This window comes from Polyodon spathula, chromosome 17, assembly GCF_017654505.1.
Source record: "Polyodon spathula isolate WHYD16114869_AA chromosome 17, ASM1765450v1, whole genome shotgun sequence".
NCBI classification, from domain to species: Eukaryota; Metazoa; Chordata; class Actinopteri; order Acipenseriformes; family Polyodontidae; genus Polyodon; species Polyodon spathula.
In genome coordinates this window covers 21409544-21431533 of record NC_054550.1, presented here as the reverse complement: position 1 = coordinate 21431533, position 21990 = coordinate 21409544, and the positions used below count along the sequence as shown (strand labels likewise).

General features: G+C 39.2%; 2 protein-coding genes across 4 annotated transcripts in view; one reads left to right on the top strand and one right to left on the bottom strand.

The window, feature by feature from the left end:
• LOC121329964 (cell death regulator Aven-like) overlaps positions 1-21986 on the bottom strand; it is a 74932-nt gene extending 52946 nt beyond the window's left edge. For 2 of the 3 annotated variants that reach the window (XR_005951828.1, XM_041276112.1), the window contains exons 1-2: positions 21782-21986; positions 16189-16365 (exon numbers count right to left, since the gene is read on the bottom strand). Coding sequence is in view for 2 of the 3 variants with exons in the window: in XM_041276112.1 (XP_041132046.1) it covers positions 16189-16365; positions 21782-21859 (255 nt within the window). In the remaining variant the exon portion in view is untranslated. Of the gene's footprint in view, positions 1-16188; positions 16366-20534 lie in introns of all 3 variants that reach the window. The other variant, XM_041276110.1, reaches the window with a different exon arrangement.
• LOC121329963 (muscarinic acetylcholine receptor M5-like) overlaps positions 1-21990 on the top strand; it is a 30405-nt gene that overhangs the window by 2561 nt on the left and 5854 nt on the right. The gene's annotated exons all lie outside the window — the stretch shown is intronic.

The following is a 21990-nucleotide window of genomic DNA, read 5'->3' as shown; positions in this document are numbered from 1 at the left end:
ACACTTCCTTGCATGAGATAGTATTTATAATTAAGGAGAATATAACTGTTACTCAGTGCATGCTTTGTTTTATTTAGACAATTTTAAGTTATTAATAAAACATAAAAAGCATACCCTTTTAAAGGAAACTGATAAGAAAATATACAGTATAATGTAAAATGCATTAACTGACTCCATTGTGATCTAGCAGTTAGTTCAAACAATTTAACAACAAATGCTGGAGCTTGTCTGTATAATTCTGTGTAAACAAATATAAAACTATACAGAAGGGTCAACAATACTAATCAAGAAATAGGACAACAGTTTTTTTTTTATGATGGGTTGTTTTTTGGATAATAATAATAATAATAATAATAATAATAATAATAATAATAATAATAATAATAATAATAATAATAATAATAATAATAATAACAATAAAATACAAATTTAACTTATATAGCGCTCTTCATGCAAGCATTCCAGGGCGCTTTACAAAAGAAATATAAAACGGACTGTGTCTAATATATAATCCTAATACAAATAAACAGACCCAAACAAATAAACAGGATTTAAAAGATTCAATTGTGCAAGCATTCTTGATATGACTTGGGAGCAAGTTACAAAGACAAATTCAAACAAATTTAGGGACTGTCAGAAGATTAGCATTTTCTGATCTCAGGGAACGACCAGGTGCATGTGGGGGTCAGCAGATCTTGAAGATAAGAAGGTTCAAGCCACCAAGTTATATATAATTACCAGAAACTTAGGAACAACGCAGTGCCAAAACTAATTTAGCAATATTAATTAATCATTAATCAACAGAATAAAGTTTGTATTTTTTTAATTTAGAAATATGAACGACAATGACTCAGAAGAAAACGTTTTCTTACAAATAAAATTCGTTTTCGATCTGTAGAAAACATTTTTTACACATTCAAACAATATTATTTCATGTCTAACATTAGTCGACATCAGATCTCAGACAATTAAACATGTACCTCGGCATTTCATTCAGCGCATAGAGTGTGCAGCATTACAACTTGTCAGTGCGATAATGTTAAAAGCCTATAAGTTTGCAACATTGCAGCCACAAAAACCAAAGAAAGAAAATAAAAATGTAACACCCAGGATTTCAGTGCGCTTTTATTATTAAATTGGTACACTGTTGGGCAGTTAAAGGTTCAAAACACTAAACAATACAGACATTCTAAAGCCATAGCAAAGCAAGAAAAATACAGAAGCGTTCTATTGTGCCAATTAAAAAAAACAAACTCTTACATAGGACGCTGTATCTCCTAATTTGGACTTCTTGTCTCATAATTAGGACTAAAGAGTCATACTTAGGCGTTTTAAAGAATTAGGAGTTTAAAAGAATAGTAGATAAGAAGTCCTACTTGGGAGATAAAAAGTCCTAATTTGGAGATTTTACTTTTTTTTTTTTTCCTTCTATTGGCAATACGACTCCGTAGGAAAAAAAATCATGTTGAAACTAAAGAAATTGAAATAGACCCCACTACTTGATCGGACTTGATTCAGGAGAGCTGTTCTTTCAGCACCACGTGCAGAGAGAATTTGGGCTGCCTTTCGTCAGTCTTGCAAGTTTACCTTGTTTCTATGAAAGCTGTGGGGCAAGGAGGAGTCTATTGGTGCCGGGTTTAGGACCCCTTTAAATGCTCGGTCCAGTGGGTTTTGTCTTAGTCTGCGTGCATTTTAATGAAAAAAACAAACTATAAGTGCTATGAAGATGGTTCTTGTTTCTATGTAAGTTGCGGGCAAGGTTGAGTCGATTGGTGCTGGTGTAGCACGAGAAACTGCACCCTACCAGAAAGTGGGCACTGTACTGTCACGTGATATACGCGTAGAAATCCTTATGAAAATAGAGTATACTATTAAAATAAATAGGCAACAATTGATATGTAGATTAAATGTTACAACTTTGTCACTATATGTTAGTTTTATTATAAAGAAAGGCGATTACATTTCAAATAATACAAATAAGCATTTTTTTCAGCTGGTCAAGGGTTAACCTTTAAACTGGTTATGACTGTAAGGCGTCGATTATGTATTTTTGTTACACTTGAATTAGCCTATCTGTACACAGGTTTTGAGACGAATGGAGTTGGTTTACTCTGGTCCATCTGGCGGCTTTTGTCTTAGTTCGGCTTTTACCCATTCACAATAACAGAGTTGTTCGGCACTGCATTCTTCCTGAGTTTCACGTAACTACATTTAACTGGGTGGCTTTTACATGTTTAAACTTAACTGTGATTATTAGTCTCTTGCTTATATTTAATGATCTCTCATTCAAACAGCGCAACTCTGCTCAGAAATGTGTATTGTATTACTGCAATAAGAATAAAACAAAACATTGTTGCATTTTATTCTGGACTCGTTTCTCCCCCCCACACTTACTCTAACCTCTATATATAATCATTGATGAATAAACTGTGCATTGATATTTTGTTTAGTTCCATTGCTATAGCATTGTCACAAAGTATTTAAATTATTTAAATAAACACTGCAACGGCTTGGTGGCGGTGCGCCTTTGCTCTTAAAGGCAACAAAGGTAATTCACTCTCTATTTGTATTATACTGTACCTGTTCATTTTTTTCTTCGCCCGGTGGCTGTGGGCAGTTGACCACCCAGGGCAGATGCCGAAATGACATAAGATTCTAAGCTAATTCGGCACCTGCCCACCGCATCTGTGCACTTCGAACTGCCCGGGCATTTCAGCAACTGCCCTATTTCGGCATTGGTCCATTACACACACACACACACATATATATGGGGAAGGCAGCAGCACGTGCACGCTACACAAGTCCGCCCCGGACTTGCTCACTAGGCTACAGTCCAACGAGTGCGTGCCAGGGTACCTACGTCCACTTCTGACACCAATGTAGCGATCTCGGTTCCCGCAGGCGGGTGCCTCACACAGGGAGAGGCAATCCACAGGCGGAGGGTGGGCGCGAACCCGGGACCTCTCACATTAAAACATAGCACCGATACCACTGTAAAAAAGAGCCGGCTCCTTTGCAAAGAGCATATAACGGGCTTATGTCTCTGTATGTGATTAAGTCACTTACCAGCCCTGCTGCTGCCTTCCCCCGTGCACGATACTCTCCCCTGCCCTGCCTAAAACGGCCTCCCCTCCTAAGTATTGCAGTTCTGCTTATGGCGGCAGCCACCGCCTGGAGTTGCACTAGGGCAAAGTCGTGGGTAGTGTCCATCTGGTCCTGGAGCCTCCGGGCATACTCGGGTCCAGGGGAAAGTACCTTCGTGTCAGGTGGCAGGCCGATCACCAACATAGCCGGGGTCCGCCGCTCCCTATCCATCATCAGCAGGGCCAGGGTGCAGCTGGTGGACTCCTGCATCGCGGAACGGCACACCAGAAGGACCAGGGGTAGCTTCAAGTCCCAATCCAGCTGGTGCTTGGCAGTGGTGACGGCCAACTAGGTCACCAACGTCCGGTTGAACTGCTCCACCAATCCATCGCTTTGGGAGTGCAGTGGAGTGGTCCGGGTTTTGTGGATTCCCAGCCGTAGGCACAGCTCCGCTATAACCCAGAACTCAAAGTTCCGCCCCTGGTCCGAGTGGATTTCCAGGGGAACCCCAAACCGGTAAACGAACCCCTTCAGTAACAGAGGTATTACTGCCTCGCCCTCTGTAAGGTGCCTGCTTGCGGGAACCGAGATCGCTACATTGGTATCAGAAGTGGACGCAGGTACCCCGGCACACACGACGACTGTATCCTGGTACCTCCGATGACTGTAGCCTGGTGAGCAAGTCCGGGTCGGACTTGAGGCTGGCAGGGGAGAGTGTAGCGTGCTCTTTTGTACAGCAGTATTGGCGCTATGCTTTAGTGCGAGAGGTCCCGGGTTCGCGCCCGCACTCCGCCTGTGTGTGGATTGCCTCGCCCTGTGTGAGGCGCCTGCCTGCGGGAACCAAGATCGCTACAATATATTATAAATCAATTCTAACATCAGACAGTGTTTCACCCCAAATTTTTCAGTGATTTGTAACAGTCACAAATCCACTTAGTGGAGAAAGTCAGTTATGCAGATTGCAAAAATGCAGAAATCAATACACACTTTAACATGAGGTTTCTAAGGCTACGCACACACACACTACAGTTGGCTCGACAACCGTATTTACAAACAGCACTCGCACACACTTTTCATTACTGAAATGAGTGCACTCCCTGTTTAAACAAACCACTGAACCCGGGCCATCATTACATGCCGATCGTGAGGTTTTGTGTGACAACATGGAGGCTGTGTTTTTGTTTATGCTTTTGGAAGAAAGTACTCTACGTAATCGATCGAGAGCTCGTCAAGCACAGCTATGCTCTTTTCTGCAAAACCAGCGGAAATGCTGTTTTGCTTTTTCTGCACTGCTAAATACAGTGGTGACGATCTGCAGTACCATGATGGTAGATCGAAACATTTGGGCAGTCTTCCTACCAGAAGGCTGGTGGGAACGACTCCAAATGACTAGAACAAAAATGTACGCATATTTAAGTAGTCATATATGTGTTTCTGTCATTTACTGAGACATTTCCTGGAGTGCCAGAACACACCGATGAGCTCTTCGGTATCGGTGGAAAAACGAGTTGTGGTCGCATATTGTTTTATTTAAGTTGCAAGACCAAAAATATATATTTGTTTCTTACAACAAAATATTATACTGCACTTTGATTAAATAAAAAAGTAGATGTATACACTGTTTACCATTGTTATTGTTAATCAACTTTGCTCATTAGGCACCTATATTTGTGCGGTTGTAATACACACACAGCTAGTGTGCATTAACTCATTGAATTGAATTCATAACCACACTCGATACTTGTTCCGAACAGGATTAACTAGTGTGGTTGTCACTGCCCTGTGTAACTTTACTGTGTCTGTGTATAGGCCTACAAACCATAATAAAACCAAAAAGGTGAACTCACAACCGCCTTTAGCCTGTGTGTGTAGGTAGCCTTAGTGTGCCCTTTGAATTACTATAATTCAATTAACCTTCGTGAGTCAAAGGGCTGTGAAAAGCAGGATGGTTTTCTACGGAGGACATTTAGGGGGACTGTGCATATCATTCAAAAAAAAAAAAAAAGAAAAAAGAAAAAAGTTATTTTTTTAAATTTAATAAGTCTGCCAATAATAAGAAATTATTGGAGACTATATTATTTGCAATTAAAATACCCTGTTGAAATGTAAATTTTATTTATGCATATGTTTAAAATTTGACATCAATATTCACATACTTAAAAGGATACATAAGGACCTTTTTTATTTTATTGTATTACATGTTCCCATGTGTTGCTACAACTGTTTACATAAGGTTTGTGCATTGTTTTAATTTTTATTTATTTATTTTTACATTTGGACCACTTTAACTTTTACACTGCATTCCCTGCCTCAAGATGGCTTCCCATGTACCTGCATGGACCTCTCAGAACTACAATTCCCATCATCCTCCCGCTCACTGGTAAATCCATCTGAGTTACATATATGAGCAAGAGGATGATGGGAAATGTAGTTCTGAGCAGCCCATGCAGGTACATAGGAAGCCATCTTGACACAGGGAATGAAAAGTGGTCAAAATTTTAAAAAAAGATTAAACAATATACACACCTTACATCAAAAGTTGTAGCAACACATGGGAACAAATAACACAATAAAAGTCCTTATGCACCCTTTAAGTACAGTGGTGTACTATACATCTGTTCATTATTCCCTTTACAAGTTTAATCTTTACATAAAGGATATATGGTACAGTCAAATACATATAAACAATCACATTGTAATGGTAGCTAAAAAAGTTTTAGTTTTTGTGTTTGTCCAAGAATGTCAATGCATTGCCTATTCATAAACAACAAAATGCATCATGCAACAATGCACTTTCACTTCCTGTTTTACAAGTAATAGGGTCCTACATGAGCCCAGAAAAAGTAACATGGATTCAGATGAGGTCTATTTATACTTCAAGCAGATCATAGATGTGAAAACTGGAAAATAAAGATAAATCAGAAAAACAGCAAGGGAACATGTGCTTCAGTTGATGTTGTAAAGAAAGCCGTGGTTAATACAGCTTGAAGCACCATGGCTGCAGAATGCCAGCGCTGTGTCTCCGATTTGAACTATAGCTGCCCAATCTTCCTTTCTGAAGGATTATCACTGACAACAACAACACAATACTAATGATTTAAGACAGATCAATGACTTGAAACAGGGCAAACGTTCAAATCCCGTTAGCTGCACAAAAGTGGAGACAAGGCTCTGTTTCCGCTTCAATTAAAACTTCAGCTTGATTGACTTCATTATATTACTGCTGTGGACTCACCCCTGGAGGCTTCACAGCACACGTTCCTGTTCACCTTAGCCAGGGTTTGTAGTACGAGGCATTAAAATGATGATTATTTTTTTTAAACTCAAGAAGGAATATTACGTCCATTATCTCCCCTACTATAGTTATTGTCTGCTACAAATAATGCAATGATTTAACCTTGGGCAGATGTACGATATGTTAATATATTCAATACCCTTAAGGAGGATGGCAGTGGATTCTTTTAGTTAAGGCTAGTTAATGGGATCATCTGATCATCTATTGTTGTGATGAAGGACTAACAGTTAAACTGTTGTATTACACAGTATTCCTTCAAATTTAAGACACACTTTAACCATTTTTTCCTTCATAAATAGGCTGCGTCTTAAATTCAAGTACAGTAATGTGTGTATTAAAATCAGCAACAAAAGACGTGACTATCTGAGTACACAAATAGCAACGTGACTGACTACCAAGAAAAGACAACAAAGACATCGGCCCAATTTCAAGTTTAAATGCTACACAGGCAGCCACATATAAAGAAGCGTCATTAGCTGCCTGAGGAATACCAAGAGAAGCTTTAACAACTTCATCATTTCTAACAAACAGAACCAACTCGGAAATCGGAAATGCTGATCAGACCCCCGTATTTTTTGACATGCCAAGCACTACCACAGTTCACAAACTGGAAGAAAAACTGTTCCAACTGCTGTGTTTGTAATACGGTCAATGCCGTTGTGATTGCTGGGTTGTCTGTTATGGTGTTGTGTCGATCAGTGTGTCGGTCAATCAAATGATAATTTTGGCAGCTGTATTTAGAGTTTCTTGTCTGAAATTTAGCATACATTCAAGCAAATTTTCTTTAAAAATAAAGACTCACTTTGGGGGGGAAAAAAGACAATCAATAGTACGTGTGTGTGTGTGTGTGTGTGTGTGTGTGTGTGTGTGTGTGTTAGGAAAGCAGTAGAGGCTTTACCTTCTAACAGCTCTGTGCTCACATTTCACAGGCTGTAGCTCCAAACCCCTTCTCTCCATGAACTCAAAATATGGGTGAAGGACCTAGATAAAAATTTAAGAACAGATGTGAGAGGAATGCAGTAATGTTCAATATTGCATAAACCTATGCAGAAAAACCTCTGCACTCTCATTTATATCCGCCATTACTCACCATATTACTCATTTTTGTTTCCACTACAATGCGAAGCATGTCAGTAGAGCGGAATAAAGCACTCCATTGCATTCGGAAAGATTAGTCATGAATACATACAGACCAGTCCAGATAGAGTCATTCATTTGCAATTTAGAAGCTTCTACATATTTATTTTTCACATAATATATAATATTTTCTATTTGCAATTTCCATTGCAATGACTGAGGAATGAATGTACAGTCTTTTAATTGTGAAGTATGAGTCAGAGAGAAAGAGAGGGAGCATGGTCTATCTACTGCAGAGATACAGCATGCTGCAGATCTGAATGTCCTGAAACCGTTGCCTGGAGACATAATAAGAACAGGCTTCCTTGTCATTACCTGATCATATCTATCATTTTAACTTTGCATTAACTGAATGTTTTTGTATGTCTATAGACTGTTTAATGTTCAATCTCTGCATTTGTTGTGAATGTTTTTTGTTTCTAAAACCTATACCAAGTCTTGCCGCTCATCAACATTGCAAGTCCCTTTTCATTTTGCAGTATACAGTTTTGTTTTGGGACAATTTATATTCTCAGTATCCTTGCCTCAGGAAGTCTGTTGCTGCTTCACTTCCTAGATCATTTCAATTGAGACCTATATAGCAAACGCAAGTAAACAACAGGTAAGACTTATGGAACTATTGTGTTAGCTGAAATCACTTTAATAGATTTTAACAGGTTAATTGAACAGAAATTACAAAGAATATATTCAGTTTGGAAGCAATTTCATTTAAAGAAAATCATTACACATTTTTGTGAAGCAACCCAGCTTTCTCCTTTCATGCATATTAAAGCAGCGTACATACTTTACTGCACAGCTGCATTCATGAATATGAGAAACTGAATCTACTTTCCATACTTCCATAATAAAAAGCTTTGTTTTATCAGGGAGGCATACTGCAAGCAATATTGAGGCTGGCTTATCTAGATGGAGCCAACCCTGTTGCATAGAGTAATCCGCTGTTTCCTACATATCTACCTGTTTATACCAGAGAGGAAAATGGAAAGATAAACATGACAGATCCACTTGCCACAAGATTGATTTATTTTTCACATAACACGTTTAAACAAAATCTATTGAAATGATAAGCGTCCCTGGTAAAGCTCTGTGGGTGCATCTCGACACTACTGGACCTCCACATGCCATTCAGCCTCTCCAAGGCAGATGGTGCCAGTTGAGGTGGAGGTTTTGTGATGTGAAGCACAGTAAAATGAGGGCTAAGCTGAGATTAAGTTGGTAACTGGCTCTTCGCAAATCTAAGCCTTGCTGCAAATTAGGGATGTAACAATTCTTTACACAGTCCATTATTAGGTGCTCATTTATCCTTAATATGCATCCTACAAGTATCCTAAAAGTATCAAGAAACATATTGTATCTCAACCTGAATATCGTTCTATGAATTGTATCAGCGACATCAGTGGCTCGTTACACCCCTACTGCACATAGGAGGCCAGAGCTGCTGTGTGGTTGATTTACTTTGCCCTCTAGCTTTGTGAGAAAATGCCAGAGACTGAGCAGAAGCTATGGGAAGAGAATTCAGAGGAAGAACCCGTAACTACAAATGGCATAAAATAAACAAGAACACAGCTTTCCAGGTATACCGTATATTTTTCATGATTTGGAGACAAGACGACAACAGCACGCATGGTTTTACCGAAAGCCCAAGGCACAATCTTATATAACTCTCCCAGGTCCTCCTAACACCTCAGTCCTGTTCTCACCGTCTTTACCACACCCAGATTGCCACTGACCATGGGCATCGATAACTTGGCCAGGATTCAACAAAGTTGGCAGACAAGAAAAAGCAAATAATCCACTAAACCCTCTAGCTGCAACCTCTGCGCAGGAGGTGGGAACCAACTTAAGCTGAGATCACCAAAGCAATTTTATTATAATCAGTTCAGACCCAGAGCTAGTGTATTTAGCAGAAGGTTCAAAATCTTCAGGGTACAGACTCCAAACCTTTCAGAACCAAATAATTAGACATTTATAATTAAAAAACGACAGCAGTTATAGACTAGGGTTAATATTTCTACTTCACTATCAATCTAATATGAAATCCGATTAGCTGTGCAAAAAATAGCTAAGGCGGTTTCTGAGGGCAAAAATTATAGCCAGAAGAAAATCTTTGGGACTCAACCAAATCCTTTGACGCACATTGTGTGCGCAACAATTCTGCAGCCCTGCTTTCACGGACAGATGATCACTATTACAGTGCCTTTTTTAGTTTATCAGGAAGCAATCTGTGAAACAGTAAGCTGTCTAGTGTGCAAACAGGCTCTGTCTTAAATACAAAATAAATAACAAGGCTCAGCTCTACCAGACATAAGACAAACACACTGCACCTAGCAACATCCTCTAATCCCCCCCAACCCCCGCACCTCCCCCAGTCTCATCACACTGATATCGCTAACTACTCTGGCTGCTGATCTGCCTTCCTCACGGCTCTGTCCCTGTGCTAGGTCTCAGTCAGGCATTTCCTTTAGGCGCTGTGCACATCTGCACAAATCTGTCTGCATCCCAAAAGGCAGATGCTCTCCAAGTACAGCCAACAACTGGATTGAACAAAATCACTAGTTCATAAAAATGATTTACATTGTCAGACCCTAAAAAGCTTTTGCACTTGGTCAAAACTGTCATGAAGATGGGATAATGGAAGACAGGGACAATAATTCACTCTATGAATTTAGATATATACTCATTTTGCAAACTTACTGAGTTTAATATGATTTTTGTTATTAAGCATGGGTCCACAGAATATTATTGGGCTAATCATTCAATTAAGAAAGGGCTGATATCAGTTTCATACGGTTGACAATATATATACATTCTTTAATGCAATTAAAGTTAATAATTTGCAAGTTCTTGTTAAATGTATAATGAAGGACATAAACATGGCTCATGTAGTTAATTTCTACAATGACATTAATAACATGAAGCTTCAAATAAAATATGCAGGGCAAGAATTGATTTCTTTTCATCAAGTTGCGTCATTTTTTTCCTGATAGGTCAGTTTAAATGTTAAAAAACTTGAAATGATGGAAATCCCAGTTTAGAATTGCAATCAGGATAAGATTTGTTGAATCTAAAAACAGGTAACAACAAGATCTCACTAATGTATGGGAGTAAAAGTAGGCTTTTTTTTTTTTCTTTCATATAAACTACAGAATTTGAAATCTCTCAAGAAAGAACTGTGGTAATGTTCTACTAAAATTGCCAACATTTATCAAATATCTGAATCCCAATATGTCTGTTTTCAATTGAGTACTAGGCATCAATTGAATCCCAGACCAAAATCTTTGCCAGAAACAGATCTTGAATACTTAATACACAATATGTTTTCTGGGTCAGTTTGAACTCCAAAAGCCCATAACTCTATTAGAAATGTACTTTTATAATCAGCAAGAGCACTATCTATCTGGATTCAAGTAACACAGCTTCACCTAAAAGCACCTGCAGTGCTTACTTAGAAAACACTAGGGGAGTTAAAAGACTGGGAGCTCCTGTATTTAAGAAACAAATTTAATATTGATTGAAAATCAATCCATGGTGGATGGTTCCCCACATTATGGGCACGGCTTTCACAGGATACAGGTGTAAATGTCTACCTCTGTTTTTACATTGAGAGGAAACTATCCTTTCTCAACATTATTATTCTCAAGTATATCACTAAAAAATCATGCAATTCAAACATAAAGATATAAAAATAATTAACATGCTATCAGAAACCTACCTGTTTGTTGAAAAATGAATTTTTAATCAAACAGAAATGTTGGGAAGTTACCATACAAATTTGGACACAGGCATTGGAATTAAATCCAGGCTTATGGCAGGGCTACCCAACAGAGAGCTCTTAAACTGTTACAGAACCCCCAGCAGTGTTTACAAGAAACATGTTATGTTAACTTTGCTGAATCCAGTGTCCATTTTTTTTTCAACATATTCCTGAAGGTTTTGTAAAAAAAGAGTGGCGTATTGTGGGAACAGAAAAACAGCATTGCTGCAGCAGGGAGCGTGGTCTTGATATCTTTAGAATTTTTTTTTTCTTTCTCCTGGCAAACATGCCACAGTAAATGCTAAGAAATGTATAGACCATTTAATTTATGATGTGTGATTAAAAATGTAAAAAGAGACAGCAATATGTTTAAAAATACTGTATAATATTGTGGTACAGACAACACAGGACACAGCAAATTATATATTTATTGCAAACTTTGCAGGGTGAGGGTGCTCTGTAACACTTTAAGCCACATGGGACTCAGAGGGCTCCACAACATGGAGCTTTTGATTTAGAGTTTTGATTTTTTAAGACTACAGGGGCAAATGGTAGTCTTTGATAGACACAAGTACAGTCAAAATGCAAAAGGCATGCTGTTGTGTTATAACATGCCACGTGTTTTGCAATCTGGTTAAAAAAATAAATATGTTTAGCAAAATGTCAGAACCATAATTGTTTTAATCCAAGCCAGGGTATGCCAGCTCATTGTGAAATGCAGGATAATGAACTCACATTTTTAAACTGCAAACACTCAAAACAATTTCTTGAAATAAACAAAGCTCTTATGAGTAACCGCCTGCTGTGGTGTACTGGGCCAGCACCAGCTTTCTACACTTCCCAGACAGAATGCTGTACATTCAGCCCATGGGGTACAGTTTTAAATATTGGGGGGGGGGGAGTAACTATAAAAACACAATGATAGTAGAGTAAAACTAAAAGTGAAATGTCTAAAATGCCCCACAAAATTGTGTCTCTGAGAAAATGGTTACATTTTCCCCCTACTTTAAAGAAAAATACTAATAGTGGGTGTGTTAAGTATATGAGCAGCTCAGTGAAAGAACACACTTAATGACACGTTAAGTTCCACTCCCTCTGAGCCGATCAGAGCTGCAGAGCAGATTTCATTGCTGATCAAAGTGTGTGGGAAAATTCCCGGTCTGAGCCACTCAGTTACTTAACATTTTAACACTGTCAAGCAGACAAACGTTTCATCAAACTTCCCAATAAGCTTCACTCAAGGATCTGAGTGCCCTCTATTGGTGACTCCATCTCGCAAGTTGTATTGCGCTGAGTGAGTGCATAACCTTCCTGTACTGTACTTGGCCTTAGTTTTACACTCTGTCTTCTGAAGAAGGCATGAGCTCCTGCTACTTAAATGTGCAAAATTGTCAAGCTATTTCCAGAAAACGTGCACACCATATGAATAATGGGCAAATGCTTTTCTTGTTAGCCACACAGCTGTACAGCTTGAAGGGCTTCCAGCAGGCTGTGCTTGCAGTCCCTGCTGACACAAGCAGCATGAACTCTCTGAATGGATAAGAAGGGGACTTCAGTGTCCTGTGTCTAAATCTACCACAGATTTAAAAATCAGCGACTTTTACTGGTGGTGCACATGCAACTGGCGTGTCTATTACATAGTGCTTGCACAGTGTACGGTAATCTAAAATTGCCTGTGGGATTCAGTGATTTCCTGTAAGTTGTAGAAACTTTACATTACATTTGCAAAATATTAAAAATGATTCAATGAATTACATAAACAGAAATTGTGCATTATGACACATGTCATTGTACCATTACAGTTTAAAACACTGCTTAATTGAGTGTACGTTTTCTACTGTATTGTAAAACTACTAGGATCCTCAGATAGTGCTCTTCTGACACTAACAACACTATCAGGTTACTGCCTGGTTGTCTGATTGAATACTGAACAGGAATCACATACAAGTGGGGCTGGAAAATCACTTTGTCAGCATTGCTGCTGTGGAGAAAACTCCATACAACAACCAACACAATCAGTGGTTTTCATCTCAAGTACCAGTGTTTCCAGCAAGGACCATCAGGAGCACACGTAACTATGTTCAATCTTAAACAGCTATTGTAAAATCGAGATCTACCCCATTACAATCAGGTTTGTTGTGTATGTTGCCTCATTCTGCTGAAAAATCAATCTAAGCAGCTGATGACTGCAACAAACTCAGCATGTTTTTATTTTTAATATTTTGCAAGTGTTGTGTATGGAATTGGTGACGGCACCTTTAATTGTATAGCTTTAAAATGGGAAATAGCATGCTGCAGCTCCCATGCTCAGTGTTAGTGAACTGAAGATCTGATCTGACAGCATGTCACACAGACAGCTCTTACGATTACACGCTACTGTTTATTGTTCAGTAACAAATTTTAATTGCAGAGTTCGTTCTGCAATATTTACAATATTAAATACACCACAGCAAGCACATTGTCATTTTAGATATTTTCATAAGCACAAACAGAGCTAAATTTACTGAAAGTAAAGCTGCAGTGCATTTCATTTTTAGTTCCCTTAAAAAAAAAATTCTCAGCAGTACACTTCCTAATTACAGTCCCAAATATTTCTGTTCTGTTTCACATTTCTTACAATGGATCAGTTTGAGAAATAAACATGTGTTTTCCCTGTCACAGCTGACCCTGCTTTAGTACAAAACTCACTTTACATTACTGTTTTTCATTGGTAACGGTACTCTTAAATTACCAAGCCTTTTTCTTTGGCTGAATCGAAATGATCAGCTCCTCATCTAACTGGGGAATCTGCTACATACTTAAATCATCCTTAAACTCTCGATGGTAAACAATGTAGCTAAATCTATGATATCTGGGATGCAGACAAAAAATACTGAGTCTATTCGTATAGACTCAAAAAATTTAGGCACGCTACAATTTGACTGGGGAAAGATAACTTTGGTTTATAGAAGTTCACAAAGATATTTTTTTTTCAGCTTGGTAGGGTAACCTTTTCACTTTTTTTTTTTTATGTTGAGCTTTTTGCCGCATTACAGTCCTTCATTAATTATTTTCTTTATTTTAAGTTTCCAGGGCATTTTGTTAATGGCTTGTGTGCAACAAACAAACCTTAAGTGTATTTTTATTTTTCACAACCGTACTTACACACATTTGGTCACCATCACAACTTGCAAGTAACTGGGGTTCCCGTATTCTGCTAGTGTTAATACCTCTCTGCACTTAGAAGCATTTGTATTTGATCAAATTGTTATCGTCCTTCTCGACTTCAGTTTATTAAAACATGATATGCGCTTTTTTTCTTTCTACACAGACCGATGTCATGTCACATTCATAAATATTGACACAACAGGAAGCATTTTTGTGCCTAACCCCGGAAAAAGTCAAAACAATTTTGTAGTCAGATTTGCAACCGTTTTAGTTGCAGTCTGGAGCCCTGCATCATAATTTCACATTTGACAATGATTCAGTGGTACAAAAAGATTGATAAATTATGATGGTGTGATTGAGGGAGCATTGTGGTTGAGGAATCATATCTTCACAAAGAACAACTGCTAAAGTGTACCACAGATCTAGATTACTGTTTTTCACTGCAATTTCACAAGCCCAAGATTAACAGTTGGTTACTTAGTTCGTACACTTACAAGCACCCATCATGTATTTTGTCTCGCTCAGCCCAGGTCAAAGCGTGTTGACCCACATCCTGATGTTGGTTGCTGCCGCCCCAGGTCATCCCAGGTACCTGGTTTCACAGAACACTGGATTGTGACCGGGGTAGCGAGAATCCGGGTCAGGACCAGGGTAGGAACACCAGTGTGAAAGGGGCTCGAGACTCAATGCACAGTTGCTCTTCTGCCTGTGTGGTTTTGAAGCCATCAACAACAGCAAGTCTGAAAACATGACTGATACTGAAAACAGTGCCAAGTCAATTGCTCAGTTGTAGTTATGTGCTGTCTGGTCACATGGGTATTGTACTGGAAGAGTTTAGACATGAATGGAGCATATGTTTATACAAAAATCAAATCTTTATCATTTATTTAATTATGTATTTTATATACAATTTTTTTTTTTTTTTTTTTTATTAACATTATGTTAATGGTATTCTAAAGGTTTTTAATGACTTTGTCTTCCACCGGATCAGTTTCCCCTAACGGAAGCTGGTCGACTTGGCTCATGAGTTGAGCAGAGTCCCTGTCATGCCCCTATTTCCATACGAGATCCCTGTGGAATGCTGACCCGCAGGCTGCTGCCAGCTCTGATTAACTGGCTCTCTTAAACATCATGTTAATGGATCTGGTGCTAACCATTTCCAACTCATACACTGAACATGCTTCTTATTTAGATTCTCTTCTTAAATGCATTTTATTTAGTGCTGGGATGAACTTCCAAACAAGTACATTCTGTTAGATGAATATTTTTATATTCTTCAATTTTAAAATACACTACCACAGCGGCTTGCACTCCGCTGTCCATATAAAATATAGTGTCCTTAAATTGCACAGACAGGGATTTCTTTTTGCTAGCAGTTTTATTTAGTTTTATTTATTCCAGCATTTATTTATTATGTGACATACAAAACTGATGGCAAGGAGAACTTAAGAAGGGTTTGGGCAAGTTTGAGAACTTCTGGTAAACACAAACGTGTTTTAGGGCTGTCATTAAAAAGAAATGGGGACCCTCACGTGATGATAATTTTAGTCCATCTGACATGCTCAACATGATACCTCCCTTTATTTTTATCCAATCTTCACCTTCACGTTTATCATACACTCATAGCCTCCTAAGAAATTTCTGATTGCAGTTGGCTATAATCACACTCTGTATGCTCGATTGTGTATGTAAGTTTGTCTCCATACTAACTCCTGGCAGAGTTTTGGTTTCTATACAAAACAGCAATGTTTCATGGTCTGGTTGTTCCTACCTGCAGAGCTGAGGAGGACACTGAAGTCTGCTCCTCGCTGTGACTGTCCACTCTCCCCAACTCCCTCCTTCTCACTGCCTCATACCAGTCCCATTTCGTAACCTGCTTCCTCCAAGAAAAGACGCTGGGCCCAAAATCTTCATCATCACTGTGTTTCACATCCACCTGTTCCTCAACCTTCACAACAGAGAACACCAGTTATACTCTGATCACGATCACTCATGGAAGTCACAAGTTTCCGTGTGTGTGTGTGTGTACACACAAAACATGGATTAAAACACTAGAAATTAGAATTAAGTATGTTATTTTAATGATCACTTTATATTGCCATTATATCTGCATGAATTTTTACTACAGACTAGGGTGTGTCTTATTTATGCTATAATGAGTCATGAGTGACTTATTTATGGTATGATGAGAAGTGTGATCAGTTTAGAGGAGATTTATCAGGGACCTGATTGTTCAAATTCTTGACACCTGGTCAATTCATAACTTACCTAAACAATGGAAGTTTCTGAAAGGACAGTGCAAGGCTCATGCAAGTTTCAGATATCGTTAAACAGTTGTGACCCAAATCAAAAGAAATCTAAAAGAAATACATTAAATATATATTGTCCAAATGTACTCTTCTGTTTACAGAGTCAGTATAAAGTTTTGATTAAGACAGATCCTATGTGGCTCATACAAGTATGCAGGATTAGCCACATCTAGTATTGGGCTGGGTACTCTTCTACCTTGTCATTTTAGAACACGATAATATATATATATATGAGTGTTCTTAGAACACTGTTTGGTAAATGGAAATCCCGAGTTTTAATTTCTGTTTTCCTTTCTGAGCTATAGCAGGAGTAAAACAAATGGTAATTTAATTCAAGCTTATGTCCCCATCTGCACTGTAAAGATGCCATTCTGACCGTCTCCAGCTGAGCGGACTGGCTGTGCCTTGCATGTGTTTTCTGAATCATCACCATTCTACCATCCTGAATATCACACCACTGAGACAACTGAAGGGATTACAGCCTACACTGAAGTGCACATCATTTCTAACCAATTCATACTGTACCACCTGCCAAAGCATTAAAAAAAAAAAAAAAAAAAAAAAATGCAGAAAATGTATACATTTAAAAGCAAAAATATTCACATTTCAGAGTTTGAGCTAACAGCTGACTGACAAGAGACATGAATGTACTTAAAATAAAAAGTGCTGTGTCACAAATATATATATATATATATATATATATATATACACACACACACACACACACACACACACACACATATATATATATATATATATATTAGTGTCTATAGAAAGTCCACACCCCCTTTCAAAATTTTCACATAGCCTAGAATTAAAATTATTATTATTTATTTTTTTTTATTTATCTACGCATCCCACCACACAACTTCCAAGTGAAAAAAATATTCTACAAATTTGTAGAAAATTAATTAATAAAAACTGAAATAGCTTGGTTGGATAAGTGTCCACCCCCCTTGTAACAGCAATCCTAAATTAGCTCAGGTGTAACCAATTGCCTTCAAAATCACACACCAAGTTAAGTGACCTCCACCTGTGTTAAATTGTAGTGATTCACATGATTTCAGGATAAATCCAGCAGTTCCTGTAGGTTCCCTCTGCTGGGTAGTGCATTTCAAAACAAAGACTCAACCATGAGCACCAAAGGGCTTTCAAAAGAACTCTGAGACAAAGTTGTTGAAAGGCAAAGATCAGGGGATGGGTATAAAAAAAAAAATATACCCAAAGGCCTTGAATATCCCTTGGAGCACAGTCAAGACGATTATTAATAAGTGGAAGATGTATAGCACCACCAAGACCCTGTCCAGATCAGGCCATCCCTCCAAACTGGATGACTAAGCAAGAAGGAGACTGATCAAGCTACCAAGAGGCCAATGGCAACTTTACAAGAGCTACAGGCTTTTATGGCCAAGACTGGTCAAAGTGTGCATGCGACAACAATATCCCAAGCACTCCACAAATCTGGCCTGTATGGTAGGGTGGCAAGCAGGAAGCCATTTCAGTCCATTAAAATTTCAAATTTAGTGAGCCGTCAAAAATCAGTGCTCAACCTGCTGTTTCCAGTTTGAATGGTTTCTTAATGTTTTTTGTAGTGACACAAGCTGCTATCTTCACATAGCCCAAGTACAGGTAGTAATGTATAACCAGACTCCCAGAACAAACCCGTCCTTAGTGATTTCACGTACACCAAGCACACCTGGTAAATGAGCTGTCAGAGAATAGCAGGTGTACGAAGAACTGCTTCCATGACTTCGAAGAAAAACCCTGGAAACTGCTGGTATTAATAACACATAGCACACCCCCAACAGAGTGGCATCTGTAACAGCTTACTGAGATGCTACTTATTGCAGTTTTGCAACGCTGTGCACCGACAGTGCAGGGTTACAAACAGTGTTCAATGCTGCTGCCTCAGTGCTGTTTGAAAAGTTAAGAGAACTCGTTCACGAATAAAGGAAAATTATATACATAATTACAATAATGTCTGTATATCCGGTTCGACTACTTTTTTTTTAATCTTGGTATTTGCTTTGGAGTTTAATTCACACAACACATACACTCTTACCAGGTGCCCCCTTTTCACTTATCCTTCCGCGAGGTGATGGGTGCCCCCGCCCACAATGCTCTTGCCTCCCCTCCCTCTGCCATGGGGTTCAGGTGCTCCGGTTTTGCTTCCAACGCCGCCGTGGTGATCTTGTTTCTGCTTGTCCCCGGCATTTCGCCTCCAGCCACCTCTCCCACCTCCCCTGCCAGACCCTCGCAGGGCCTAAAATTAACTTTTTGATGAACTTTACATGCGTTGCGACGTGTTTGCAATGTTCAATAATGGAACAAAAAATGGTTTTAAAAAAGCAACATTTATTAGAACAATGTCAGTGATCTGTACAAATAACAAGTTCTGTGATCTTGTAAAATGGTACAGTTCACAAAATCAAAAAGGATGAACTATTGGGTGCACCAACAACTTCAGCAAATCTAATTCAAGAAAAAAAAAAAGAGTCTTACGGTACACCATGTACAGGGCTGTGTTTCTTTATTATTATTTTTGCAATTTGTAGCTTTGAAGTTTAATTAGTTAATGACATGTACATTATAGTCATTGACTAGGTAATTCAGAGGAAGTATAATAACTAAAAACTAACAAAATAAATATTAAATAAAAGTAGAAACAATCATTCATAATAAACAAAATAAAATACACAATTTTTCCACTGTAGGACTAATATATAATGCCCTCTAAACTGTAATATTGCCATTTGCTAAATGAAATCACGCAATCTCCTCTTCAGACTCTTCTCCAAGGCAGTTAATCTCCTCTTGTTCGTCTTATGTTTCCATCCTGTTTTCATCACTACACTTTCTGCCATCCATAAATTCTGGTCTCCTGTACCGAAGGCTAGCAACATGCCACAGCTCAATTGCTGGGTTTGGGTCAAACTCTTACCTGTGGAGCTACAAGTTGAACCATGAGCAAGTCTGAGAGAGTATCACACTTCAGACTTGACCGCCAATCACTTTGCACTTGCTTCATTATATTGAAGCCTTGTTTGCATTCAGCTGTGGAAACTGGCAGGCACAGGACAAGATCCAGCAGTTACAGCAGGAGAGCACTGATTCCTGTGCATCCTATGTACCTCAGGCCAGGAGAGCTTCTCCAGTGCCTCTGGTGTGAATGTTGCTTGCTGGTAGATCCTGGACTTTAGAACAGTCCATTGATTAGGGATCTCATCTACATTGACCCCAGAGGAAGTCAATATTGGCCTGAAATGCTCCACAAGGCTTTTGATCGCTGAATCGCCAAAATCTGCAATGTTTGCTGCATTTGGCAAAGTTCTGAAGTCTACCACTTTTGTGGCACAAAAGACTACAGTGCCTACATCCTGGAACCGGTTATCCATGCTGCTTGTCAGACCACCTAACAGTTTGTCCTTTGATAATGCAAAGGAGCTTTCAGTGTCACAGTTTGACAAACTGACACCCTCAAAGTAAGTGTTGGCCATGACAACTTTCAACATGGGGCCAGGCCTGGATTTGTATTTTTGAATCATGGCCTGGGTGGATGGCAGTGCACTGTGAACCTCTGCCACGGTAATTGTTGTCTTTGGCAGCATCTGAGATAAATTGCTCAGGTGAGTTAGAGCATCATGCAGGAAACAGCTAAATTCTGTTCTAAAATCTGCTGCATACCCCGGTCACCTTCAGCATCTGGTAATTGAATCTAAAATGTAAACCAAGAAATCCATATAAAATTACTCATTAAACTGTCAATAAAAGAGAAAGTTAAAATACGATGGTTAAACTGAATATCTACCTGCTCTAGGTGCTGTACGAAGCCCTTGTACCCCCTCAGGAAATAGTCAAGGGCTCTCAGGAAGTGGGAAACCCACCTTGTGCCTCCCACTCGAGTGGGTACGAGCGGTTTCTGTCCAAGGACTCGGTAGCTGCTGATCATGTTTGCCCTGTTCAGTGGGCTGTTATGATAGAAGTAATATAAGCCCATCAAGAGCCCTTCCACTTTCTGGTACAGATTTGTTACCACGAAGCCTGCTGACAACACCACTCTTTGCCCCCATCATGACAGCGGCACCATCAGTACCACAAGCGACCAGCTTTTCTTTCCATAGTTCTTCATAGCCACTAGTGCCATCAACCATTCTCATGAGGGAACATATCGATTCCGATATATGTTTGGCATCTGCCTTTTTCACAGACTGAATGCCTACAAACTGCACTTGCACCTTCCCTGCTTGACTGAGTCACACATACAGCAGCTCCTCTTCCATGACTGCACTGTCTGTGGACCCATCTGACATCACTGACAAGAACTTTGCTGTTTCAATCTTTCCCTGCAGCTGCCTCCTCTCTACCTCTGCAATGTAGTGCATAAAGGCTGGTGCCTGCATGGCATTCCTATAGGTGCTCCCTAGATTTAGCCCTTTCTGTTCATCTAACCTACAGAGATCAAATTACTTACTATTAATTCATAATAGTGGAGGCACTCGCTTTGCTTCTGCACACTAATTGGACTAGCGGGTGCTGAGAGTCCAGCAGCACACAGACACAGACAGAAAGTAAAGAAAGCAAGAGGCAAGAGACAGAGAGAAAAGGGGAGAGAGGGACAGGCTCGCACTCAGCCGTTTACGCTCAAATTCGCTACCACCAGTCAATCTTAGATTGGTGTTACTGAAATGTCGTTACAGACTGACCGCGCCGCTTTGGATGACGTAAGCCCCTGCTGACAGACCCGGAAGACTGGCACACAGGCAGGGAAATGTGTTTAGCGCTACGGCGCATATTTAAAACACAAACATAAAAGAAAAGGCAGCAAACAAAACAAAAATACAGATAGTAATTACTATCTTTCTGGCTCTCAATCTCTCGCTCAAACTCCTAATCTCCCTCCTTACTCAATTGCAACTCGACCGCATACGCACGAGAATAATTAACAAATCAAAACATAAATCAAATAATAATAATGCTGCGGCTGTAAGCTAAAGGTAGATTTTTTTTTTTTTTTTTTTTTACACAATATGTTATAAAATTTAAAAGCCTACTTACTCGCACATTCAGACAATGTGTGAGAAAGGTCTCCCTGCTTTCTGCTGGCATGTACATTCCTGAACGTACCCGCCACATACACGATTTACCCGCAGTTGGCAGGTGCTAATTTTATGCCCTGCCCCCGGTTCCGACCTCTTGGCTCCATCAACATAGCAGTCAGCAGTCCTACCCCTTCCCACACTCATCTCTCACAGAGACAGAAGGAG